This window comes from Talpa occidentalis, unplaced genomic scaffold (assembly GCF_014898055.3).
Source record: "Talpa occidentalis isolate TD23 unplaced genomic scaffold, MPIMG_talOcc4v2.1 talOcc4.12, whole genome shotgun sequence".
NCBI lineage: Eukaryota > Metazoa > Chordata > Mammalia > Eulipotyphla > Talpidae > Talpa > Talpa occidentalis.
The window spans coordinates 6,462,947-6,489,733 of NW_023601212.1; the positions used below are offsets into that span (position 1 = coordinate 6,462,947).

At 51.3% G+C, this 26,787-nt stretch overlaps 1 protein-coding gene across 3 annotated transcripts; it reads left to right on the forward strand.

Annotated features, from left to right (window-relative positions):
* The first annotated feature begins 6,155 nt into the window (after positions 1-6,155).
* PWWP3A (PWWP domain containing 3A, DNA repair factor) lies at positions 6,156-26,662 on the forward strand. 3 transcript variants are annotated; one of them, XM_037504945.2, is made up of 14 exons: positions 6,156-6,195; positions 7,291-7,419; positions 7,978-8,063; positions 9,450-9,520; positions 11,110-11,931; positions 12,914-13,015; positions 14,658-14,728; positions 15,951-16,027; positions 16,702-16,762; positions 18,391-18,466; positions 19,240-19,290; positions 19,916-20,352; positions 22,636-22,724; positions 24,736-26,662. In XM_037504945.2, exons 2-14 carry the CDS (start codon positions 7,363-7,365, stop codon positions 24,788-24,790), a joined length of 2,055 nt encoding a protein of 684 aa, XP_037360842.1. In that variant the 5' UTR covers positions 6,156-6,195; positions 7,291-7,362; the 3' UTR covers positions 24,791-26,662. The 3 variants fall into 3 exon arrangements, with proteins under 3 accessions (XP_037360842.1, XP_037360841.1, XP_037360843.1); XM_037504944.2 differs by lacking the exon at positions 6,156-6,195 and adding an exon at positions 6,219-6,291; XM_037504946.2 differs by lacking the exon at positions 6,156-6,195 and adding an exon at positions 6,415-6,438.
* The last annotated feature ends 125 nt before the right edge of the window (positions 26,663-26,787 follow it).

Below are 26,787 nucleotides of genomic sequence, written 5' to 3' on the forward strand. Positions count from 1 at the left end.
CAGAAGGACCCAAGAACACTGCTGAGGGGAGCACCGGGTGGCAGGAGAGGTCTGCGTGCTATGTGGGGCCCTCACCCGGCGGCCAGGGATCAAACCTGTGCTGCAGAGGCTGCAGGTAGCTTCGCAGCCCAGCGCTCAACCGCTGCACCACCGGGGAGGCCCCATGGTACATTTTTTTTTAAAGATTTATTTTCGTTTGTTTATGCACACAAGAGCTGGGGTGTAGACCCGAGGTGTGGGGGTGAGAGGACTCACCAGAGACAGAGTGGAGAGCAGAACAGGCGGATCTACTGAAATACACTGCTGAGGGGAGCAGTGGGTGAGAAAGGAGAGGTCTGTTGCGCCATGTGGGTTGCTCCCTGGCCAGCTGGGGATCGAACTCATGCTGCAGAGGCTGCGGATAGCCTCAGAGTGCGGTGCTTAACCCATTGCACTACCTGGACTTCACTTCTTCTATCAGTTGGCTCCTGCACCACCTCAGGGCCTTGGGGCAGAGACCTAAGCTCTGAAAGCTTGCTCCCAGCTCCGCCCCACTCAGCTATCAGGGTCACAGTTAAAAGTCAGCTTCTGGAGTCCTGCTTTCAAACAAGGCTGTCAATTCATTCACAGCCTCCTGCATGTCTCCTGCAGTCATTTTGTCAGAACCTGTCGTTATTTCTTGGAGCAAGTTCAACAGTGTGGGCTCTGGGGCCAGACTAGCCATTTCACATTCTGGCTCTGCCTTGAAGTGACTTAAACTGCTCCGTCAGGGTTTCCTGGTCTGTAAATGGGTGTGGTGGTCCCCAATGAAGCATACCTCTCTCCTATATCGGAGTGGGCCCTGTGACTCATTTTACTAAGAGAAGCCAGGGGGAGGGAGCCTGTGTCGCTTCCTAGTATAAGCCCCCAGGAGCTCTGAGCAACTGCTTACGGATACCCTGAAGAATGGAGCCCTCCTGTGGAAGGGTCGCTTGGAGAGGGCAAGGCCCCAGGCAGGGTGGGGGCACCAAGAGACAAAGCCCTACTGCCCCAGGCTCCAGATGACCCACCAGCTGGATGCAAGCACAGGTGACCACAGCAGAAGCAGGCAGCTGAACCCACCAGACCCGACAACTGTGAGCTGATAAAATTAGCGTTGGTGCAGAGTCAACCAGAACAACCAAACAATGGAGTCAGTTATTACCCCGCCCTGTCAGTGTTCTTGCATTAAATTAATGAACAATTGTAAAGTGCGTGGACCAGGTATAGAGCAGTTATCACTTTTTTTTTTTAGATTTATTTTTATTTTATTTATACAAGCACTGGGTAGTCAGAAGCACAGAAGGGTGAGAGAATTCACCAGAGCCAGAGCAGGGAGCAGAGCAGGCAGACTGATACTGCTGAGGGGAGCAGCGGGCGGCAGGAGAGGTCTGAGCGCCATGTGGGACCCTCTACCGTGGCCAGGGATCGAACCTGCACTGCAGAGGCTGCGGGCAGCTTCGCAGCCCAGCGCTCAGCCGCTGCGCCACCGGGGAGGCCCGAGCAGTTATCACTTTACTAAATCTTCTCCAGGAGGACTCCAGATCCTTGGGTGCTATTTTCCTCACCATTGTGTGAGTCTCTGTCACCAAGTCACTCAAATATCATTTGAAAGAATAAATGCATATCCTAAATCAGCACAATTCCCTGCTGCTCTGAAGGTCTCTTCTGAAGCCACACTGGCAGAGGCGCTGAGAGATCATCCTGTAACTAGATTTGTCCTTCTTGGAGATCAGTTACAACTTCAATTAAAAAATTTCCCCTTTGGCCGGGCGTGGTGGCGCGCGCCTGTAGTCCCAGCTACTCGGGAGGCAGAGGCAGGAGGATCGCTTGAGTCCAGGAGTTCTGGGCTGCAGTGCGCTATGCCGATCGGGTGTCCGCACTAAGTTCGGCATCAATATGGTGACCTCCCGGGAGCGGGGGACCACCAGGTTGCCTAAGGAGGGGTGAACCGGCCCAGGTCGGAAACGGAGCAGGTCAAAACTCCCGTGCTGATCAGTAGTGGGATCGCGCCTGTGAATAGCCACTGCACTCCAGCCTGGGCAACATAGCGAGACCCTGACTCGCAAAAAAAAAAAAAAAAAAAAAAAAAAATTTCCCCTTTGTAACAGGGTGGTCCCCAGGAAAAGGGGAGGTTCCAGTGTCCCTGCGCCACCCAAGGAAGGGTGGAGCTGAGCAGGAAGAGAAGAAGCTAGAGAGGAGGCTGGAAAAGGGAGAAGGATAGAGAGCAACAGGGAGACCTGGAGGAGGCACGTGGAGCAGAGACAGGTGAAGAAGCTGTGCTCGCTTCTTGGTCCTGGACTGGCTGAAACAGATGTGGGTGAGAGACCCACATGGAGTCCTGGATGTTAACATAGGGGTACATAAATCTTTTCACATTAGTATTTTCATATTCTTTTTTTTTTAAGATTTATTTATTTATGGACACAAGAGCTGGGGCACAGGCCAGAGATGCAGGGGGCGGGCAGGTGAGAGGATTCACCAGAGACAAAGTGGGGAGCAGAACAGGCAGATTGACTGAAATACACTGCTGAGGGGAGCAGCGGGCGAGACAGGAGAGGTCTGCTGTGCCATATGGGTTTCTCTCTGGCCGGCCGGGGATCGAACTCGTGCTGCAGAGGCTGCGGATTGCTTCACAGTGCGGTGCTTAACCCCTTGTGCCACCAGGGAGGCCCTATTTTCATATTCTTTGGGTAAGTACCTAACAGTGGAATTGATGGATCATAGGGTGTTTTCATTTTTTAAAGGAATCCCCATAACATTTTCCATAGAGGCAGTACCCGGTTGCAGTCCCACACACAGTGGAGAAGCGTTCCTTTCTCTCCACATCCTCACCAACATTTGTTGTTTCCAGTCTTTTTTATATATACAGGCGCCCCCACTGGGGTGAGGTGGTGTCTCATTGGGGTTTTGATTTGCATTGCCCTTCTACAAAGCTACGCTGAGCATTTTGTCATGTGCCTGTGGACCATCTGAATGTCTTCTTTGAAAAAGTATCTATTTATGTCTTCTGTCCATTTTTTGATTGGGTTATTTATTTTTTGTTGTTGGACATTTAAATGACTCCTGATTTGTAACATGATATGAATAAAGCATCAGAAAACGTGGCAACACATATACCTCTTTGCACATCTGATTACATCCTTACGATAAATCCCAGCAAGTGGAAATTGCAGGGTTGGAGGGTCTGAACATTTTTTAAGGCATTTGACAGATCACGTCATGTTGCTTTTCAGAAAGGTACCAATTCACATTTTCTAGCAGTCCCATCTCACGGTTGCCTGTCTAACACTCTGTGTTAGGGCCAAGAGTGATTATTTGGTTCATCTCTGTTAATTTGATGATGGGTGAAAAATGTATTAAGTTTGTTACTGAACCATGAACGAAATCAAAGATTAAAACATACACATATACACTTGCCTAGTGAGCCAGGCTGAGCCAGGATAAAATCTATCGCTTCTCAAATGATTGAACTGGTAACATCAAAATAGCCTCTGAACTGAGACTCAACCTGTTTCAATCCATTCCAATCCTAATTAGGCCATAAGGGGACTACACCGGAAACCTTGACCTTGTTAACAAGGTCTGCAGCCGCCAACATGAACAGGACCCAACTGTCAACCCCATCCCTGAGAGGGGTTTTACAGGTGTCCAATTACAAGTGCCCTCCTCCCCCAGCCAATATGGTTTGGCACAGGAAATTCCCAAAACAAGAGGAAGACCAGAAGGAAGGCCTCCCCAGGAGCCAGGCACACACGGGCTTCTGGCCTTCCCCACCACACCTCTGTCAGTCCTGGGGCCGCATGTGGGCCCGCACAAAGCCTAAACCAACCTGTGATGAGAAAAACAACTTTTTAAAAAAAGATTTTATTTTTTTATGCATATAAGAGCTGGGGTGTAGCCAGAGGTGCAGGGGGTGAGAGGATTCACCAGAGAGAGGGGGGAGCAGAACAGGAGGATCTACTGAATTACACTGCTGAGGGGAGCAGCAGGTGAGACAGAAGTCTGCTGTGCAAGTGGGTGCGGTGGCCGCGGATAGCTTCATAACGCTGAGACCCCCTTGTGGCACCAGGGAGGCCTGAGAAAAACAACTTTTGAGCAGAACAACTTTGTTTTTCTGGGCTGCTGCTTTCCCTGACAGCCCTGCTCCCACTGAGTGTGGTCCTTTCTCATAAGCATTTGAGTTTAAGGCTCCCATTGAAAATTCCACCTTTGGGGCCTCCCCTGGTGGCACAGCGGTTGAGCGCTGGGCTGCGAAGCTGCCCGCAGCCTCTGCAGTGCCGGTTCGATCCCCGGCCACCGGCGAGGGTTCCACATGGCGCGCAGACCTCTCTGCCGCCCGCTGCTCCCCTAGCAGTGTATTTCATCAGTCTGCCTGTTCTGTTCCCTGCTCTGGCTCTGGTGAATTCTCTTACCCTCCCGCGCTTCTGACTGTACCCAGTGCTTGTATAAATAAATAAAGAAATCTTTAAAAAAATTATAAAAAAAAAGAAAGAAAGAAAATTGCACCTTTGCTTTTCCCAGAGCCCCTTCTAAAATAATTGCTTGGAGTGACCTCTGTCCTCACTACCTTACAAGTAATAGGACCTTGCTGTCCTGCACCGTGGTGACCTGGGCTGCCCTTCCAGGTTACTCCCTCCCCCAATGTTTCAGGAACCTGTAATAAATTGTGTGCCTCTATTTCTTTTGTGTGAGTGTATTGAAACTGCGTCAACCAAACCAGGGTTTCATTTCCCCAAAGTGGGACCTGGGCTAATGAGGGACTGTCCTGCCAGTCCTGACCCTCTTCAAAGTCATTATCGTCATGCTCCCCAAACATAGCCTCCCATTCCCCAAAATGACACTTCCACAAAGAGTTCTTGTTCATGCAGGATTAAGCCAGATCACGAGGTGAGTGAAAAACTGTGTAGCAGGTCTTCAAACAGCATCACTGCTTTCAAAGTCATTTTGTTAGACCTTGATGAGGAAAAACACTCGATCCCATCTGTGAGGCACTTGCGTGTTCTCCCCACGTCTGCGTGGGCCTCCTATGGCAAAGATGTGCTCCTGAGGATCATTGCCACATGTCCGTTCTCCCAGCTGAAGTGAACTTGGGGTTGTATTGTGAGGGGCTGTGCAGTGGTAGGGTGTCCTACCCAGGGCGAGGTCCCTAGTTGTCAGGCTTCAATCCTGAGACACTGAACTGGAATAAGCTGTTTAGGAAATAAGTGAGCCCAAACGATTTTTGAATATTGGAAGAGCTTGGGTCTTTATTTAGAACTTGGTTATATTTTTGTGACTAGAAATCTGCTCTAACTGGGAAGCCAAAGGCGGTTACAGGTGGCGCCCCCTGGAGGGGGGCGCCCATGAGGATGAATAGCCCCGGGCAAAATACAGACACCCTCAGCGCGGGTGGAGACTTTGATAGGTAACGTAAGGGGCAGCAAAAGCAGCCCCTGGGGTTCAGCGATTTGCAGGAGTCAGCGATTTCGATTGATTTCGGGGTCAGCTGTTCCTGTCCCCACCACGCCCATCTTCCAGAAGGCTGTGCAGGGCTTTCGAAAGACGTGGAGAGGCTTCCAGCAGCCAACCTCAGAGGAAAAACGCTTAGAGGCTTTGCAGGTAGCGAGTGACTAAACCGTTCCCAGCTTTGCTGCGGTTGCAGCCTGGAGGGGACATGGCTTTCCAGCGAGGCAGGAGGGGCCCGTTCCACTGCACCGCTCTCCGCGTTACTGACAAGGCGGGTTATTTACAAATTGGGGCACGACCACTTTATGCAGGTGCACGTGACCATGTGAGTGAGCACTTGCTCTGGCCTTAGAACGGCCTCCGCATCCTGGCGCCTCAGGAACGGAAGGTTCTAGAAGGTTCTCACAAGGGGTCCCGCCTTCGTTTGCAGAATGCTCCGCGGCGACAGGCCGCGCGGGGCCGACTGGAGCGGGAGGAGCGCGGCAGGCGCATAAAGGGGGCCTGGCTGAAGCCCCCCACGGACCCGAGCGCCACCGAGTCGCGCGAAGATGGAGGCGGCCGCCACGCCCGCGCGCCCGCCCCCCTGCCCTCTCGCCCCGCGCCCCGCGCCCGTCAGTCTGCGCCCGCCCGGGCGGAAGGGGCGGGCCCCGCGCGGGCGCGCGCGCCCATTGGCCCGTCCGGGGGGCGGGGCCTCGCGACGCCCTGCCGTCCCGCCCCGGCCCGCGGGGAGCTGCGGCGGCGTCGGAGGCGGTGAGCGCGGGCGCGCGGTGCAGCAGCCGTTGGCCGCCCCGGCCTCCTGCCCTCTGGGCGGGGCTCAGGACACCGCGCCGGGAAGCCGGGCGCCCGGTGAGCCCGGCGGGCTGCGCCCTCCGGGAGGCCGGGCCGGGGGCCGAGGCGGCGGGCCGGGCCCGGGCCTAGGGGGAGGGGCAAGCCTCGAAGGAAGCTCCCCAGGGGCGTTGACCGCCCTGCGGTGTGGACCCCCGCCCCTGCTGCGTGAGCCCCCCTCTGCTGCCTGAACTCCCCTCTGCTGCCGCAGCGCCTCCCTCTGCGCTGAATCCCCTGCCCACTGAACCCCCTCCGTGTACTAACCCCCTGTACTGCCTAAACCCCCTCTTCTGCGTGATTCCCCCACCCCCGCCGCCAGAACCCCTCCTCTGCTTCCCGAATTCCCTCCCCCCTGCTGCCTGAGCCCTCCCCCGCTGCATGAAGCCCTCTCTGCTGGCCCTTGACCGCGCTGCTCCCTCCACGGTTCCCCTCTCTGCTTCAGAAACCGCCTGTGCCGTGTGAACCCCCCCTTCTCTGCTACCTGAACCCCTCTTCGCTGCTGCAGTGAAATCCCCCATTGCACAAACGACCCCCCCCACCTCCTTTTTTGTCTCTGTCAACAGCCAAATCAGTTTTGCCCATTGGTGTAATGAATGGTCTGCAGCTGTCCCTGTCCTTTCGGGGACTTGGCAGCCAAAAAGGCACTTGCTTTCCTGTTTTATTTTTTGTGCTGTGGTCAACTGTTAACTTCCCAAGTGGGGAGGGCTTGTGAGCCTTGTTTAAAACGCCTCTCCTGTTGAGGTCAGAGGCCGGCCTTCACGGAGATGATTTATTCAGGAGCCTTTTAAAAATAATCTGTCTGGACAGAACCTCTGGGAGGGACTCTGGCTGTGTTTATGAACGTAATACAGGTGCCTCCCTAGGCTTGGGCAGTCATTTCTTTCTAGCTTTGAGCTCTATACTACATCGCCCAATAGACCCATCCTGAGGCTGAGCCCAGCTCACCTTTGCCCCAGAGGCTTGTGTGTGTACAATGGCAGCAAGTGGGTTTTATAAACTACAGTGCAAATTTTGTTGCAGGGCACATCCGCGACGTCAGACCTTCAAGCACTTTGTGCCAAATCATTACCACTTGCCACATGATTCTAAATAATGATGGATGCCGAGTATGTCCTCTGCAGATGGAAAAAGCGATTATGGCCTGCAAAGGTGACAGCCATTATTCTATAATTTAAGGAATTAGAAATGACTTTCTGGTGACAAGTAAAATCTTTATCAGGAGATACCTCGGAGTTGCTCCAGTGAAATAATTGAGCTTGAACAGTTGGCACTTGGATTTGTTGGCACTGGTTCCTATCCCCATTTAATGGGGTTTTGGTTGATTGCTTACAAGGTTACACTTCTGGAAGTGTCTTTCATAGTGAAAAAAACTTACAGAGCTATAAAAAGGCATGTAAGACTGTAACTAGAAATATCTGGCACGGAGCCCTGGAGATAGTAAATAATGGCAATATCGCAGGGAGACTCCAATAGCGCAGTGAGGAGATTGCTTTACTTGGAGGCAGAGACCCCCAGTTCCTTATCTGGGTCTCCCACTGGCCTCTCTTCCTCATCTGTAAAATCTTGGGTATTAGATGGAATATTTAGGAAGTCCCTTGGTTGTGTACTTAAGAATTTTCTGCTCCTTTTCGTGTTTCTTTGTTGCTACTGCTTCTTTGCATTCACTATTATGACTTAACAAGGATTTCTTTTTTTATCCTAATATAGGTTTTGACCATAACTGAGACAACAACAAAAAATAAGAGAAAAAAGGAATTTTTTCTAAGTGTTCAGATATTCTCCTTAGACGAAAAGTTAAGTGTTGTGTTCTTTTATTTTTTTTCTCTCTGGGATTTCTGATAAGCTTCTCTTTTCACCCACTTCTCCCCCCACTCGAAAAAAAGTCAAGTCGGTTCTTTTTTTTTAAAGAGGCATGTATATTTATTTATCTATTTGTTTGTTTGTTTGTTTGTACATGCACTGGGTACAGTTAGAAGCGCGGGAGGGTGAGAGAATTCACCAGAGCGGGGAGCAGAGCAGGCAGAAGGACCGAAGAACACTGCTGAGGGGAGCAGCGGGCGGCAGGACCCTCCTCCGGTGGCCGGGGAGCAGCCGGGGATCGAACCGGCGCTGCAGAGGCTGCGGGCAGCTTCGCAACCCAGCGCTCAACCACTGCGCCACTGGGGAGGCCCTCAAGTCGGTTCTTAAGGACTTACTGATAACACTTTAGTTAATTTAACTAGTGCTTGAGATGAAAACAGGCAAATTTTATGTCGGTTTGGAAATTGAAGAACCATATATAAGGCATTTTGTGTGATCCCCAGAGAGATCACTCCCCAAAATTAAATAAATATGAATTATACAGAGGTAAGCTCTCTGAGATTCAGATAGGGATATTCCCTTTGCAAGATTTATGTCTTCTTTTTGGAAACTGTGACAGGCTCACCCGTTGTGACATATTTGAGTTGCGCCTGTCCCTCTAATAAGAAATTTATTCAGGATTCATAAAACAAATAAGTGGCCTGGGTAGGGCATTCCTGTTCTGTTCTCACTTATCTAATCATGGAAGGACATACGAAAACGCCCAGCTCTTGCCTGCCTGTGCTCTGGGCCTGTCTAATGGAAGAATTCCCAATTCTAAATAGAGAATAAAAGTCAGTCAGGTCCAGTTACAATTTCCTGGGTCCCCAACCTCTTTCTTCAGAGCCGCCTCCTAAGCTGGCTTAGACGCTGGCTCACACTCTGCTCACACTTCCCTTGAGGCTGCCTGGCTGCCGAAGTAATTGAATACTCCAGTTTGAAAGGGAAGGCATCCTTTTAAACTAAAACATACCTGCTGGGCTGTAAACAGCTTTTAGTGACATTATCATCTTCTCGGAAAATCTAACAAAGGAGTTATTTGTGCAATTGAAAGTAGGATTTACCTCATAAAAGTCACAATTTGTATTCATTTTTACTCTCAAATCTCAAATCCTTTTCTGTCCTAAAAGGAAAAGAAAAAAAACCTCACATCCACCAGGGTCCTTGCTGCCTCTAACCTCAGGCATGTGAATTCCTGGGTGACTGTGACTTTTGGTTTAAATGGAAGGCTGAGAAGGAAGACAATGAATTTAATTATTTTGTCATTTGAAGAAAAACATGTTTGAAACGTCTTGGTAGCATCGGTTGGTAGCTCATAAGGGTTGTTTCTGTCCCTGCAGAATTGAGGTGAAGAGCACAGAAGTCAAGATCCTGGAGAAGTCTCAAATTGAAGACATTGCCTCTTCATTAGGTAAGAGCATATTCTAAGTAACCACTAGGTTTGAATTAAGTGAGACATAATTTGGGAGAATGTAAAGACTTGTCTCGCCACAAAAAAACTAACCCTGGTTACCCTTTTTTCTCTTCATGCAAGGGGAATGCAAATTCCCTGAATCTAAGGAGAAGGAAAAAATTATCTACTTTTGTGAGCCTTTCTAGAATTTGCCCCTCGAGCTGATCCTAGTTTTGACTCACAGGGTGGTCTGCAGTGAGTGTCCAGACCTGCTCTCACTCCCGCGCCACCCCAGACGCTGAATCACTTCGCTTCCCTGAAGGCAGGGAGAGAGACTTGTCCTTTTAAAAATTTGTTTTGGCTTATTTTGCACGTACAGTAAGACTGTGAAATGGTCCTGTGGCTGGTCTGTTCTCTGCCTGGGGATTGAGAAGCAGCTGGCTGGGCCGTGAGCACAGAGGGGAAAGGCGGTCGGGGAGCGTTAGCACAGCTTGTAGCCATTGTCTGCCGGGGGAGTAGAGCCTTCAGGGCCATCAGTTCAGCACCTACCACTGGGCTTGAGGAGGGTGTGAGGACTGCCTGGGCCCCCCAGTCTGGGGACTGAGGACACCCCTGGGAGAATTGGGCTGTGTACACAGCTGGTCGCAGTTCCACAAACCCAGACGTAATGGTGTTTATCTCTCCTCCAAGTGGGAGTGCTTATTCCATGTGCAAAGCACAGTCTGAAAAGGGTGACCTCAGGTCCTTCTCATGATGTTTACTGAGTAGACCCAGTTTCCTGCGTTGTTGGAGGAACAGCTTTTGTCAGAGCAGCATCCACCTGACAAAAGCTGTTCCTCCAAAAACATAGGAACAGCGTATCCTGTTCCTGAGGGTGGATGCTCAGGGGCCCACCTGAGGCATGTTCACCATCGCCCTCCACAACACACCTCATCTCTGTGGCTCAGGTTACGTGAGAGGCCGGTTATTGTAGTGTCTTTAATATTAAACGAGGCTAGTACTGGTTGATTGAGGTATTATGCCTGCTGAGCTGCAATATTGCCTCCGTCACCTTGTTGGAATAAAGAGCTGTCTCTGTCAGAGTGAATAAAGAGGAAAGTAGCAGTGGGGCGGTCAGGCTGGAATCTCAGTGCCCATGATGCTCTTTTCTGGCTTTGAAATACCCTTGCAAAGAAGTATGGACAACTTACCAGCCACAATGAATCTTTTTAGTCGGCTCTCCCTCGCCCTTACCCCACCCAACATACATTGTTGACGAGTTCTTTATCTAGTTGGCGTGGGTTTTTCGTGACCCTGATTAAATTTGAAAGTGTAACGCTTGGAGAGGATTTGCAGAAAATCCAAATACATTCTGCTGGAAGAATTTATCTTTGTAACCTAATCAGGTTAAGGTCAGTAAATTTGTGTTTTGTTTCCTTTTAAATGAGGCCTGGCAGCCCTGAGTGAACAGCTGTTGTTTTGTACTTTGTCTCCATTTGGGAAGATGTAGGTGAGAAATGTTAGTTGGCCCTTTTGTACAAAAACCAGCACTGAGAATCAGCCAGCCAAGCCTTGCAGGCGTTGCTCCGGTCTGAGCTGTCGGCTTTGTTTGCATTCTCCCTCTGCAGCCTCACAGAATGAGATTCCTGCTGCGCCTGTGGAGGAGCTGACCTACAGACGGTCACTTCGGGTGGCTCTGGATGTTTTGAATGAGAGAACCTGTTCACGTCAGGAAAGTTCTCCCAGGGTAGAAAGATCTGCTCCGTCTCCACGTGAGAAGCCCACAGAGCTGCCCACCTTGCCTTGTGAATCAAACTCTCCAGCTTCCCCCCACAGAGACGGCGTGGGCAGTCTGGGGCTGGAGCGCAGAGAACGTGCACACCCACGACCTTCGGGGTCGTCCGCGGGTGGCAAGGACCCCATGTACAGAACAGAGCAGAAGAAGGGACTTGGGAAAGGTGAAAGCCCCAGAGCCCCGCCTGTCTCTTCAGCTGAAGATGGTCCTCAGGATGGTGGTGGGTCAAGAACACACCGAAAAAATGGGACAACCCCAAGTAAAAGGGGACGAACTTCCGTGCAAGAGCCCAGCTTGTGTCAGAACGGACCTCCACTTCCAGAGGGAGGTTGCAAGGCAGAGCGAGAGAAGGCAGGCATGTCGGGAGTCCCGTGCTCGCCTTCCAGGGCTGAGGTGGGGGAGGAGACTTTGGAAACCAAAGTTGAAGGCTTTGGCCTGGGTTTGCCTTCAGGCGGCCCCACTATGCTCCTGGCCTGCCCAGAGGCCAGACGCCACCCTGCCAAGCGGCTGTGCCTGGCTGGCAGGCAGAGGCCACTTACACCAAGGGCAGCATCATCCCCCACGCAGGGGCCTACGGGATATACGTCTCCTCACCACACCCCTGCAGATGAAACAAGAAATCTTAGCCTCCTGGACCCCAAGAAGGTGGAAGAAGGTAAGAAGTCTGGCTCATGCTGGGAGAGCGGAGAGGGCGTTGGCGGCTCCCGGCTGGAGTCTTGGCCCCCACTGGTGTGTTTCTCCCCAGATCTTCATGGGAACGCTCCCGAAATAGATGTAGAGTGGGGATTTCCTCCTTCCGCCCCGTCTGTCTCTCACTGGGCTATAATTCTTTCCCTTGCTCACACATATTTGTGTTTTTGTTTTGAACTGGAGGTTGTGGAGCAGGAGCCTGTGGCTGAGCGGGCGGCTGCGCCGATGCGGGCAGGCGGTGTCAGCACTGAGACGCTGCATCTGCTCCTGAGGGTTCGCGTGCGCGTCTTCGCTGTGGAAGAGGCCTTAATGCGCTCTGATGCGTTTGGCAGTAATCGGAAAAGTGACTAATTGTCTGAAAAGGTTCCTGACTTTCAGAATCCCTGCGTAGATAGAGTGCAGTCATGCGCTCTGATTTTTTCCATTTTAACACTGTAACACCCCACTTATTTTTGAAATGCTAATTCAAAAATCTTAATCTCTGCATCCTTAGAGATCTTGAAACCTGCGCCCTTACCCATCACTTCCTCCTCGAGGCCCACTCCTTGGCATAGCCTTCTAAGGCAGACCCCTGGCCATTTTCTGAAGTGAGCGACCACGTCCTTGCTGTCTCCTGTCTGTCCCCTCTCCCTGTGCATCCACCGTGTGGTGCAGACTGGACAGGCAGCGACCACACCAAGAGGCCTCGATCCAGAGTCCATTCAGCGTCCAGCAGTCAGATTGCGCTGCTGTGCTGTGTGTAGGGCCTTCCCCCCGCTCCCCCCAGCACCCGTTTTTCTTTAAGCCGTGCTGCAGTTGAAGTGTGCTGTTTGACTTCGGCAGCGGGAGTCTGTGTAGCCTGGGATCTAGCCTTTTTTCTGGATCGGGGTGTATCCTGAGATGTTCTCCTGGGATGAGCCAATCTTGACAGTGGCTGTGAAAGTCTACTCTCACATTGTTCTTGGCAGACCGTCAGTCTTCTGGAGAGTCTGCGGAGTTAAATTCCATTCATTCTCTCCTGGAGGAAGATGAGGACGATGAGGAGCCGAAACCAATCCTTTTCTATCGTGGTAAGAAACACGAAGGAATGGGAGAGCTTGCTTGCAGTTGAGTGACCCCCAGGAAGTACGTTGGTGAGGGGCCGCGCCCATGCCCATGTCTGCCTCCTGGGCTGAAGGACTCTTGCCAGAGATAACAGGACCGTGACTAGGTGGGTCTGTTGCTGTAGTTAGGGTGTGGCCTCCCCGCCTCAGGCCAGGCCGTGCTGCTTTTGGTCAGCAGCGTTCACTCGCCTGACCCGAGAGGCCGGCTTCGCAGCGCCGCTCCTGGAGGTGGTTCCAGAGCAGAGCCGCCGGCGTGCGTGGTGGGGCGAGAGACCAGGGAGTCCCGCCGGCAGCCAGCGGGAGGTTGGTTTGCCCAAGAACTAGTTAGAACCATTTCCACTTTGAAAGCCCCCCGGAGTCAGGGTGCTTTCCTGCCATGCTGTCCGTTCCTTCAGGCTTGCATTTTCTCCCTTTCGCTCAGTGGTAACTCAGATGTTTATTCCATTCCTGCCTGGCCTACTGAGCGTTGCTTGTGGCATCCAGTCACTATCGACTAGGCGTGAGGACTGATCACTGACCGGCCCTCCTCTGCCCCTTGCAGATGGGAAGTGTTCCCCGGCCGGGACTGCTCTCCTGCAGGCTGTGAGCCTCCGGGAGTAGCTCCTGTAGATCGGCTCCCCACAGCGGGGCGCCCCTGGCACAGAGGGGAGACTCTGCCTTCCTCCAGAAGAGCACATTTGTTTGTCCCCGTCACTGCCAGCTGGGGCTCAGGCCACCACTGCCCCAGAAAGCCGGGCATTGCTCTTTTCTCTGGTTCTGCTTCCATTTGGTTTTATTTTCATCTGTCAGGCTGTGGGTCTTTCTAGGTATGTTCGGTTAGTCCCTGAGTTGTCCGTCTGCACTCAGGCCCTGTTTGTCCTCATGGGCCTCCTGAAAGGGGACTCTGCTCCCTGTGGAGAGGGCCCCTCAAGACTGCTCTGGCTTCTCTGTGCCCACCTCTCCCTGGCCTCGCTTTCACTCTGGACCTGACCTGTCAGCACAGGCGCCATGGCGCCCCTTCCTCTGCGGAGAGGGTCTTTATGGCTAGGGACAGGCCCCATGTCCTGTGGGTTTTGCTACCTGATTTTTTTAAGATTTAAGTTTTGGTTGAAGATGCAGTTTTTGCGCAGAAGCTATTTTGTAGATTCTAATTCTCTTCCTTTTAAGAGACCATTTTCTCTCACGGGTCAGATTTTTAGTAAGAAGTTCTCGTGCTTGGACCATTGTGTGCCACTATCTCCTCTTTTTGTACCATACTATTTTTTAAAATGTTTCATTTTTTAATAATCTGAGATTTACAGAGAACTTGCAAAGGTGGCAGAGTCCCTGCCCACCAGCTCCCCTTTGACACCCCTATGGAACACTGGCACAGGGTCAGAAGTAAGAAACCAGCCTATGCCTGCCCTTGACCCCTCCCAACATGCTGGTAATGGCACTTGGATTCCAGTGAGGGGTGATTAATCCACTTCTGAATTCTCCTGAGCTTTTTAAAAAGTGGACTGTGTTATCCCCAGTTTAAACAGTATCACAGTAATGTATGTTTCAGGCTGTGGGTTGGTGCTTCATGTGGATCTGACTTGTCTGTTCTATCTTTTTGTTTTTCTTTTTTTTCTTTCTTTTTTAATTCTAGAACCACGTTCGTTTGAAGTAGGAATGCTAGTCTGGCTTAAATACCAAAAATACCCCTTCTGGCCAGCGGTGGTAAGAGTGACCCTCGTCTTCTGAGAGCAGTTAGTCCCACCACGGGTTTTACTCCTCAGGCCTCAGCACACTGACCTGGGCACATGTTTTCACTGTTTCTGATTACCGGGAAAAGTGACAATATTTATAAGCAAGATTTCTGGAGACACATTTACCTAAATAAAAGGAGTTCAGTCATTTGGGCACAATTGAATATGAAGTTTATAGGTCACATTTTTATTACAAAGGCTTAGAAAAAGCCACCTGAAATTAAGTTCTCTGCTCGTTTTAAATATTGTGTATTTCAAACTTTTTCCCCATCGGAGCTTTTTAATTTTTTACATTTTATGGTAGAGAACAATTGTACATACAAAAACAGGTATTTGAAATCCTGCCCAAGCCCCACTATGGAGGATGAGTCTAAATGCAGCTCAATTCTGTTTCCTGTTTGCCGGTAAGTGGCACCTTGTGAGCAAAGCAGCCATCCCAGCCCCTTCTCTGTTTCTCTGACCCCCTTATTTCCCTCAGGCACAGACAGGATGCTGACACTTCCAACTGTAGCTCTTTAATTTTTATTAAGAGACAATGATGTTTAAACCCAGAAGGTATTCTGAAGAGGCAAGAACTTTTATCTTGCACCTACTCCCATCAGAGTCTGCTTGGCCTCCTGTTAGCACTGCATGGAGATATGTAGCAAGGGCTGGCAGACAAGGGGCTGCGGGCTTCATTGCCGCTCTGGGCACAGTGTGGGCCCTGCTGTAACCACTTGACAGGTTCTGGGGGTGGAAGAATCTGAGCTGACCTTACCAGCCAGCTCTTGGTTTGCCACCACACAAGGCACTGCAGAGAAGGAGTCCTGGTCATTTTCCGGGCCTAGGGCTCTGAGGCCCACCTTGGGGGCGGGGGTTGAGTTAGACCCACACCTTTCTCAGTTCACTTGGGTCATCCAAAAAAATGAACCATCAGGGGAACCAGCCACAATCAGTACATGGAGGTAACTGCAACAGCAGGTGTAGTTGCTCTTTCTAAACACCAAACTAGACAGAAGCCTACCGAATTCCTCCGTAGAGTGAAGCCCAGAGCCAGAGTTGGTGGCATCCTGGGCGCATGGTTGCTGCCAACCTTGCCTTGGTCATGCTGCAATTGTCCACCTTCCCCTCAGTGAGATGATGTCAACTGAGTATTTAAAACCCTCGACCTTGCCTTGGTTCCTGATGTGTTCTTTTCCTGGATTTGCCAACAGGTTAAAAGCATCAGGCGAAGAGATAAGAAAGCGAGTGTGCTTTTTATCGAAGGGAACATGAATCCGAAAGGGAGAGGGTAAAACACTGTTGTTTGCTTTTCATGAATAGTTCATATGAAGGCTTGACGGCTCTGGGGTGGCAGAATTGTGGGTGAGGGGCAGGAGCACAGGCCCTATGGGGTCTGATGGCGTCCTGTGATGTGATTCCCTAGAAGATGGTCAAAGACTAAGGAACTCATCAGACAGGTCACTTTCAAAACTTGTGGCTTCAAAAGGCAGCCCAGCCCAGCACTCGCGGGGTATTGTCTTCCCCTTCCTGTTTCCCTGCAAACAACAACAGAGTAGTCCCTGTGGGCCCATGAAGGCAGCAGTCCTGCCACAGTACAAGTTTGGCCTTTGGTGGGTTAGTTGCCTGGTTTTTAGTCTTGAGTTGTGGGGTGAAGATGTGCAGTGTACCAGCCTGTTCAGAGCGGGCTTTTCACACAACTGTATTGCAAGGTACAGAGGTGGCGGCTGTTCCCCACAGCTACACTGCCACCCCTCCAACTGGTGGCTGGGCTTGGGAGGGGTGGGTGAGGTGGAGGCTAGGGCCAGAGTTCCCAGGGCCTGGCGCGGGGAGCTTCCTCAGGCAGCTGGACCAAGCAGCAGCCCCCATAAATAGACCGGGCCCCACCAGTTGTATTAGAAGGGGGAAACCTTTTTATGTCCTGAGTGTGAAGTTCATTAGTGTTAACCTTTGTCTCTACTTCAGCATCACCGTGAATCTGAGAAGATTAAAGCACTTTGACTGTAAAGAGAAACAAGCACTTCTGGTAGGTGAATCCCCTTTCTGTGCTTCTCTAAATGTCTGGAACCCCGGTTTGAGTGTGAGCAATGGTGGCAGTGAGCCCCTGCACTGAATTCTCATTCCACTCTGGGGCCATTTCCCTGTTGTGTGGGTGAGGAAACTGAGACCAGGGCTGTGTGTGAGGTGGCAGTGAGGGCCTAGCACGTGAGCATAGTAAGCCCCAGGTGTGTGGGATGACCCTGACAGCGTCAGCAGGAATCCTGGGCTGTTCATTGTCACCATCCCTGAGACTATACCCCCCCCTCCCCTTTATATGCCATGTCCTTGAGCCACAGGAGCTGGTCCATTCAAGACTAAGAAATACTCCTTTTTGTTGTTCCAGCATTAAGAAACATACCCATACAAGGTGGGTGAGGGTATTCAAAGGTCACCATCGTGGCATTGGCTCAGGTGTGGCCATCCCATTGACGCTGTCTGTGTCCAGATTGCGGTTGGGATGCAGGCCCAGAAGCTGCTGGGGACTGCAGCTTTTCTAAGACAGAGAGTAGACTTTGGATTGGAGCGGGTTTTTAACTTTTTAATGTTGAACTCTCTGGAAGGTTGATACTCAGCACAGAACTTGCCTTTACTCATTGATCAGATTCCCTCACTGAGCTTTGTTCTTTGTCTGTTTGAATTTATTCCCTGCAACTGCCAACCCATAGCCATGCCAGGCGCTCAGGCTCTAAGACTGACCAGCAGGACCTTGTTCTCACATTGTCCTCACCAGGCCTCCATAGACCTGAAGTGCAGCTCCACAGCCCGTGGAGCTGAGTGTGCAGACACTTGCTCTCAGGGGTCTGGATGGCTTCCCAACATGGGAGGGGGGCGGGGGGCGTGTAGAGCAGGAACATAAGGACAGTGATTCAACACAAGTCTGGGTTATGAGAAGAGGCCACACAGGTCTCACACCACCCAGGTGCCTGAGGGCACTGTGGCATCATCTGCCCTTGAGCCTGCCTGTGGAATGGAACACAGGTGGCAGTGAGGGGCTGGTGTAGCACCTGTTCTTGGTGGTGGATGGCTCAGCTGAGGCCCCTTTGTGATGGTTGCATTTTGTGTGCCTGTGTGGCCTTCAGTGTGCCCTTTCCTGAGAGGCTGACAGCAGGGTCTCCTATGCAGACACTACCTGCTCCATTCCCATCATGTGGACCCAGGCTGAGCGGGGGCGGGCAGGCTTGGCAAGAAAAGAACAGCGGTCCATGTTGACTCCTGTGCCTGTGAGCACATTCCTAGAATTCGTTCCGGCTTGAGGGACTTCCCAGTGCTTATAGTTTGCTGGTGAGGACTGTAAGGCCTGAGTGGTCCTGCCCTGGTGGCCAGGTGCCCTCTGTACTCACTCTGTCCTGTGCTGAGTAGTCGGCACAGACTGTGTTAGGGGTCATCTCCATAAGATGGCATGTTTTACACTCTAGGGTATTTCCTGCTTCCCTGTTGGGAGCCCACAGAATAAACAGTGACTGTTTTCTGAGCAACCTAACTCTGTCCTGGGCCTCCGTGTGTTTCCCATCTAACCTTGGGGGTTCCCTTTATGAACAAGGAAACAGGCTGAGGAAGGAATGTTGTAGGAGCCCCCTATAGACCCTGCTAACTCCCAATGCCTGGATTTCATAGAATGAAGCCAAGGAAGCCTTCGACCAGGCCATCGGCTGGTGCATCTCCCTCATCACTGACTACAGGGTCCGGCTAGGTATGTGGAGCCTCTGCTGCCTGTAGCAGGCGGCCTGGTGTCTGTGTCGCATCTGGGCCCCGTGCCATATGTGGAACAGACAAAAGGATTGGGCAGGGACAGCGGAAACCTTTGGGTGGTGGTCTGACCTGCCCCCATAAAAACCTCTCCGGCAAGGGCAGGTGGTTAGGCTCCTAGGTAGAGCCCGGACACTGGGTATGAACAGCAGATGGGTTTCCTTTGAGTCGACTTAGTATACCATCCATCCCAATTCTGGCCCTTGGGAGTCTTTAAGCTGTGGCATTGTTAGTAATAATGTCCTGGACTTGGGCCTCCTTGGTGGCTCAAGGGGTTAAGATACAACCTATGAAGCTGTCCGCAGCCACTGCGGCACAAGTTTGCTCCCCAGCCAGGGAGCTACCCACATGGCGCAGCAGACCTCTCCTGACTCCCCTGCTGCTCCCCTCAGCAGTGTATTTCAGTCAGTCTGCCTGTTCTACTCCCCACTCTGTCTCTGGTGAATCCTCTCACCCGGTCCCCCCACACCTCTGGCCCATACCCCAGTTCTTGTATGCATAAATAAATAAATCAATCTTTTTTTTTTTTTTTTAAAAGCCCTGGACTTTCAGGTGCCCCCAGTATCAACATCGCCATGCTGATGGGCTGCCCATACATGTCCCATTGCCCTGCCACGGGAGGGGGGTCTGTGGGGACTGTCCGGGCATCTCTATCCTGTCACCCTGTGGCGTTTCCATGTGCCCCCTCTGTGTAAATTTGACTTTCCTCCTCTATAGGTTGTGGTTCCTTCTCTGGCTCTTTCCTGGAATACTATGCTGCTGATATCAGTAAGTCTGCCAGCACCTCTCAAAAGGTGACCTAAATTCAATCCTTTAGAAGGCAGTGACATTTGTGTCTTGGTAAAGGTGATACCAGTGTCCCTAGTCCATGTTGGGTTGCCACCGCAGACCCAGCTGTGCATTGCCCTGGGCTTCTGTTAGGCACTGCAGGCCTCTTCTCTTGTCATGGGCCTGGTGATAGAGCCACGTCCACAGATGCCTGCCAGTGCCATCTGTCAGACAGTTGCTTGAGCACTGAAAGGTCCACACAGTGTGTCATCACTTGGTGCTTCATGTTACTGATGGTCATGCGATAGCCTTTCCTCCTGGTCATCAGAGAGTGGAAATGAAGTCACTCTTCAGTGGGACTAGGAACTTGGCATTTTCAGATTAAACCTGGCTGGAGGGCAGTGCTGGGGGGAGAAATGGGTCCTGTCTAGGCAGCAGCCCTTTAGGAACATGGCAGTGTTCACTCGTGGGATCTCAGGTTTATCCTCACGCCCCAGGCACTTGGAACCACTCCGCCACACCCCAGGATCCTCGAGATTGTCAAGGGCCATCGATGTAGAAGGGAGGGAGGCAGCAGGGACCCCTGACCAGAGTAGCACCCCATGCATGCATTTTCCTGCGGCAGGTAATCCCGTCCGCAAGTCCATCCAGCGCGATGTCTTGGGGACCAGGTTCCCACAGTTGAGCACAGAGGACCCAGAGGAGCCTGTGGAGGGGAGCCCCTGGGGCAGGCGGCAGCCCTGCCGAAAAGTCCTGCCTGATCGATCTCGAGCTGCACGAGACCGGGCCAACCAGAAGCTTGTGGAGTACATTGTGAAGAACAGGGGAGCCGAGAGCCATCTGTGTGCCATTCTGAAGAATAGGAAGCCATCCCGGTGGCTGAAGACCTATCTGAACTCGGGTCAGTATGTGACCTGCGTGGAGACCTACCTGGAGGATGAGGAACAGCTAGACCTGGTGGTCAAGTACCTGCAAGGGATCTACCGGGAGATGGGCAGCAGGCTGCTGACACGCATCAACGGCGACGGGATCCGCTTCATCCTGGACGTCCTTCTGCCTGAGGTGAGTGGCCAGCAGAGGCTCTGCACGGCGGAGGACCCATGGTTTGGGTTGGTGAGAGCCCTGGACCGCGGGTGGGGGGCCAGGCCTTGGGGTTGGAATCGTCAGCACACGTGGTGAGCGCTACCTGCTTCACTGTGCAGCTCTTCTGGACGGGAGAGCGTTGGAAAGGGGGAGTTTTACCTTTTCTCGGTACTGTTCCGTGGCTCTTGGAATAGACGGGGATCAAACATCGCAACTCGAAATTATTTTGAAGTTCAGAGAGGGCTCACTGCTGGGTTGTGCACGTGTGGAGAAAGAACATGATCAAACTCAAAATTTTTGAACTTTATATTGTGGGAAATTTTAGCTGTATGCAAAATTAAAATAGCGTAGTGAATCCCTTTGTGCCTCTTTCCCAACTGGAACCGTAATCACACTCCACATTCCTCCTGGCCCCTCCAGGAGGAAACCCAAACATTTTTAATCCATAAATACATTTGTGTTTCTGTCTCAAACAGGGATGATTATGCCTCCAGGGGACACTAGGTGACATCTGGCCTTATCTGGCTGTCACAGTGGGAATATTCCTGGTGTCAAGTGTGGGGAGGCTAGGGGTGCTACTTAGCTACATAGTGTCCTAGATGACCCCCCCCGAGAATGGTCTACCCCAATGTCTGCAGCACTGGGGTTCGGAGGATCCCCAAGCCAAACCATTAAGATTTTTTTTAAAAAGAGTTCTTATTTATTTATGCATACAAGAACCAGAGTGCAGGCCAGAGGTGCAGGGGGTGAGAGGATTCACCAGAGACAGAGTGGGGAACAGAACAGGCAGATTGACGAAATCTACTGCTGAGGGGAGCAGCGGGGAGACAGGAGAGGTCTGCTGCGCCATGTGGGTCAGCTCCCTGGCTGGGGATCAAACTCATGTTGCAGTCGCTGGTGATAGCTTGATTGTGTTGACTTAACCCCTTGTGCTATCAGGGAGGCTTCATTAAGATTCTTTTTTTTTTTTTTTTTTAAGATTTATTTATACATGCACTGGGTACAGTCAGAAGCGCGGGAGGGTGAGAGAATTCACCAGAGCCAGAGCGGGGAGCAGAGAAGGCAGAAGGACCGAAGTACACTGCTGAGGGGAGCAGCGGGCGGCAGGAGAGGTCTGCGAGCCATGCGGGACCCTCCTCCCGTGGCCGGGGAGCAGCCAGGGATCGAACTGGCGCTGCAGAGGCCGCGGGCAGCTTCGCAACCCAGCGCTCAACCACTGCGCCACCGAGGAGGCCCTTCATTAAGATTCTTTAAAAAAAATTTTTTTTAACAAAACCATGATATTAGTACTTCACCTAAAAAAATTAAGGTGATATCAGACATCTGTTGTATATTCAGGTGACCTCTACTGTATCTTTAATTTTTTTCACTGCAAACTTAATATGTTTTTAAAAATGCACTTGTTGGTTTGGGTCCTTCTCATTTTCTTTCAGCTTTTAGGGATGCAAATTCTCAACTTGAGTCCAAAAGATAACATTACTGATTTAATTAAGAAACTTCATTACAGGGGCCTCCCTGGTGGCGCAAGGAGTTAAGATGCAGCACTATGAAGTTACCCGCAGCCACTGCAGCTTGAGTTTGATCCCCAGCCAGGGAGGTGATCTACATGGTGCAGCAGACCTCTCCTGACTTTCCCGCTGCCCCCCTCAGCAGTGTACTTCAGTCAGTCTGCCTGTTCTGTTCCCCACTCTGTCTCTGGTGAATCCTTCGGTCCTTCTGCCTTCTCTGCTCCCTGCTCTGGCTCTGGTGAATTCTCTCACCCTCCTGTGCTTCTGACTGTACCCAAAGCTTGTATAAATAAATAAATCTTTAAAAAAAAATGTATTTATGCATACAAGAACTGGGGTACAGGCCAGAGGTGTGGGGGGTGAGAGGATTCACCAGAGACAGAGCAGGGAGCAGAACAGGCAGAAGGACCAAAGTACACTGCTGAGGGGAGCAGCGGGCGGCAGGAGAGGTCTGCGCGCCATGTGGGACCCTCCTCCGGTGGCCGGGGAGCAGCCGGGGATTGAAGCGGTGCTGCAGAGGCTGCGGGCAGCTTCGCAACCCAGAGGTCTATGGCGCTCAACCGCTGCGCCACCGGGGAGGCCAATACATTTTTTTTTTAAAGAAACTTCATTATAAGCAGAGGTTTTGAGATTATGAACATATTTTTTGGACCATAAACTGGGCAGTGTTTGGAGCTGACACGGAGCCATTTGTGGATGAACGTGCTGTGTTGGTCAAGCTGTGCCCACCATTGCACTCTCTGCTCTCTTGCAGGCCATCATCTGTGCGATTTCTGCTGTGGATGCGGTGGACTACAAGACAGCTGAAGAGAAGTACATAAAGGGGCCGTCCCTCAGTTACCGGTATGCCTCTCAGCTCCATGCTATATGTTGTGTTTGTCCTCAAAGGCAGTTATTTGCATACACACTGGTAGTTTTGACTGAGCTGTCCATGGCCTCTCCCTTAATATTAGACCCTTGATCAGAGAACTGCATAGGCCTGAATGCATGGGCTAGCACTTGACTGAGGCGTTGTCGGATGGACCAGTGAGCCTGTGGTGGCTCCCGTACTCCCACATGTGGGCAGAGTGGGACCCAGGGCCAGAGGGCTGGCCATCGACCTCCACTAGGGCTGGCCTCTGCTGTGTGCTAGGCCTGCCAGGCCTCCTCTCCTGTTGTAGGAGCTGATGTTTATTTATTTATTTTTTTTAAAGATTTATTTATTTATTTGTTTGTTTTATTTATTTATTTATACAAGCACTGGGTACAGTCAGAAGCGCGGGAGGGTGAGAGAATTCACCAGAGCCAGAGCGGGGAGCAGAGCAGGCAGAAGGACCGAAGTACACTGCTGAGGGGAGCAGCGGGCGGCAGGAGAGGTCTGTGCGCCATGTGGGACCCTCCTCTGGTAGCCGGGGAGCAGCCGGGGATTGAACTGGTGCTGCAGAGGCTGGGGCAGCTTCGCAACCCAGCGCTCAACCGCTGCGCCACCGGGGAGGCCCAGGAGCTGATGTTTAAAATTCGGTCTTTGTTCCCCCTTGCTCAATCCCCAGGCTGTTTGAGAAACTGTAGCAAGATTAAGAGACGGTACCACCTGCACAGCTCCTTGCTGGTCAGAGAAAGACTGTGATCAAGATGTCATTTTCACTCGAGCATTTTGCTGCCCTTGCATCTTTGGCCCCCAAAGGCCTTAATTCTGTCTCTGGGCATGCTGCCAGGCCTCACCAGGAGCAGGCTGGCCCACATAGTAATGACAGAATTAAAGATTCAACAAAAGTCACAGGCCAGGGTCTCCGTTTAGGGCTGACTGGGTGTACTGTCACAGCATAAGGGGCCAAGTCATTCCTGGGGCATTTGGGTACGTGCCAGGCTTGGTGGACAGGAAGTCCATAGCTGCCCATAGAAGGGCCACCGTGGCTCTGTGCGCAGGAGTGTTGACTCAGCTGAATTAACAGAACTGGAAGGGCCTTCGGAAACAGAAACATGGTATTTTTGTCACTGGATCTTAGCGGTCTAGTCTGGCACCCTTTTTTGTTGTTGTTGTTTGCATAGAAGAACTAGGTATAGACCAGAGGCATGGGGTGTGTGTAAGAGGACTCACCAGAGACAGAGTGGGGAGCAGAACAGGAGGACCCACTGAAATACGCTGCTGAGGGGAGCAGCAGGTGAGACAGGAGAGGTCTATGTGCCATGTGGGATCCTCGCTGGCTGGCGGGGATTGAACTGGTGCTGCAGAGGCTGCGGATAACTTCATAGCACGGCGCTCAACCGCCTGCGCCACCAAGGGAGGCCCCACCACAGATTTTTGAATAATAGTTGATGTCAATGACAAAAAAGAATTCTGGCCCACAATGAACAAAAAATTATTTGAGAACCTGCTTTCATTATACATCGTTTTCCTTACAGCTGCACTTACAGGCTCATCGACGATGCTGAAGATGCGCGCACTGCACATTCCCGCTTGAATTGCAGGCTCTGGTTGATGTGCCTGGCTGGGCCATCTGCGGAACCCATGCCTGCTGCCTGTCCAGGGAGGGCGGCCAGCACAGTGATTAATTGTGATTAATTGCATTAATGTTAATGCAATTGCTCTGCACTGGGAGGTCACTTAAGGACTTTTTGCTTCTTCATAGTCTCTTTATTAAAGACACTTTTTTAATGTGGTAAAATATATGCGTTATAAAATGTACCGTCTTAACCATGGTTAAAAGCTGGGCTCAGTGGCATTAACGTTGTACAGCTGTCCCCGACCTCCAGCTCCAGAACTTTTTCATCGTCCCCTGCTGGAACTGTGTCTCTGTCAACCACCACTCTGTTTCACGCTCTTGAAAACACGAATGATTACTAATATGGCACTTTCCCCTTTTGTTTCCTGAAGGGAAAAGGAGATTTTCGACAACCAGCTCCTGGAGGAGAGGAGCCGGAGATGCTGAGGGCTGTCCCGAAAGCCGCAGTCGGGACTGAGGCCCGGGGACGCCGCGGCCCTCATGTCTGTTTTTGCATTATCTTTGTTCTTCGCATCTTCAGTTCTTCAGTTCCTGTTTGCTGGGCTCCGAAGAGCATGTTTCCTCAACACCCTTTTCCTCTTGTTTTGGGAAGGTGTAGGTCCTGGAAGGTTTTTAAAAGGACAAAAAGGCATTTGTTTTATTTCATATTTTTGTATCACTACTTGTAACTGTACTGTATGGGTTATTACAAAGTACTTTTTTTTAATGTTGAAAAGCATTGTACACATTATTAAACAGGAGTTTGGAAAAGAACAAGATAGGAATGTTGGGGTGTTTCTGGTCCCCTGTTTGTGTGGTTTCCTCCTGAGATAACTTCCAGGTGTGCCATGCTGCTCCCTCTTTGACACTTTGAGGAAATCTAATCCAAAAAAGCAAACTGAAGACAAGCTGCTTCCTCGCTCTTTAGCACGGCTGTGGTTTCTTGTGCAGGAGGATGGGCACACACGTCCTCCCCGTGGCTGCTGCTCAGTTTCTGTGTGGCTGGTGAGTCTCCGCTAGATGCCCACTCACCCCAGCCTTCAGGGCACCTGTTGCAACAGGCCTTTGTCTGGAAGCTGGGCTGAATTTTGGCCCAGGATCCACCCTGGGTTAGAGAGCCTGCAGAGAGAGCTGCGTGACGGCATGTGACTCAGCGTCACCGGGCCAGTTCTCAGAACATGGTCATGGAAATTCTGTTACAAGTCAAAGCCACGCTCCAATTAATTATTTAGTCTAACTGATGTGGAAATATACTCTCTGTGGAAGTATATGCTGAAATTAATCTTAAGACACTACTCCATCATTTCTGCTGTGACTGCATTACTACATTTGGATGGGGCTAGCACCCCCACCATAATGACTGGACCACTGTTTCAGGGGAACAAGCCTTTTTCATGTCCCCTCACCTAACTGTGGCTTCCACAGAGAGAGGCTGGAAGATTATCATGGAATAATGAGATGAATAGTAAGGAGGCTAGGCCAGGAGGCTGTGCTGACACAGGGTACCCAGAGCCCTGCTGCTCCCTGTGTTTCAGTTGACTTTGCTGATATCTAGGAATAGGTAATTCAACCCTGCCTGGCCCAGCTGTTTTACCTTGCTCTGCTGTCGTCCTTTCCAGGCGTCCTGTCTGGGTTGGGCTCCAGGAGAGAAGGTGCAATTGCTACAGTGGACACCCTCTCCCTGGGCCCTGCCTGCTGTGCCTAGAGCAACAGTGAGACTTCAGAAGGGCAGTGGTGCCATGTCTGATGGAGGAGCTGGCCTGTGAGGGTCATTCTCCCCTGGACAGAGAGGCCCTCATCCCACAGGACCAGGCCTGCCATCAGCGATCCTCTCGGAAGTTGGTTCCTACTGAGAGCAACTTCATTTGAGCGAGCATGAATATACAGGGTGTTACTTGAGTGATGAGATTTGTGAAGCCCCTTGGCCTATGTGGGAATGATTCCGTTAATGTGAATGAAATATTTTTCTATATCTGTTTCTTTGCTGATCTTTCCCGTGTTCTCAAGCTTTGACTGTGGAATTGAACTATTCAGACTGAAATTAAATGTTGTTTTAGAGCTCTAGCTGTGCTTTCTGAACCCCCACCTGCCCCACTCAAGGGCAACATGCCCTTCACAGGATGACCTGTCCCTGGGTTCCTGTTTAAGGAGGTGTTTCTACATCAGCCAGTGCAGAACAGACATCTGTCAGCTGTGTGGTTCCTACTCCACATCCTGTCTGGCACCCTGCTATGTGCTAAACTTGCTATGTGATGTTTTTTGTGGATTTTGAAGGTGTTTGTCTTAAAACCCGGAACTGAGGCCACTGGGGCAGGTAGTTGGGTGGGGAGGGAGGGTGGTCTATTGACACTCCAAGATGTCAGCTGGCCTGTAGGTTATAGTCAGAGCCTGGCTGGCCTGCCTAATAAGGGGTTACCTACAAGTGCCTGGGAGGAGTCCAAGCC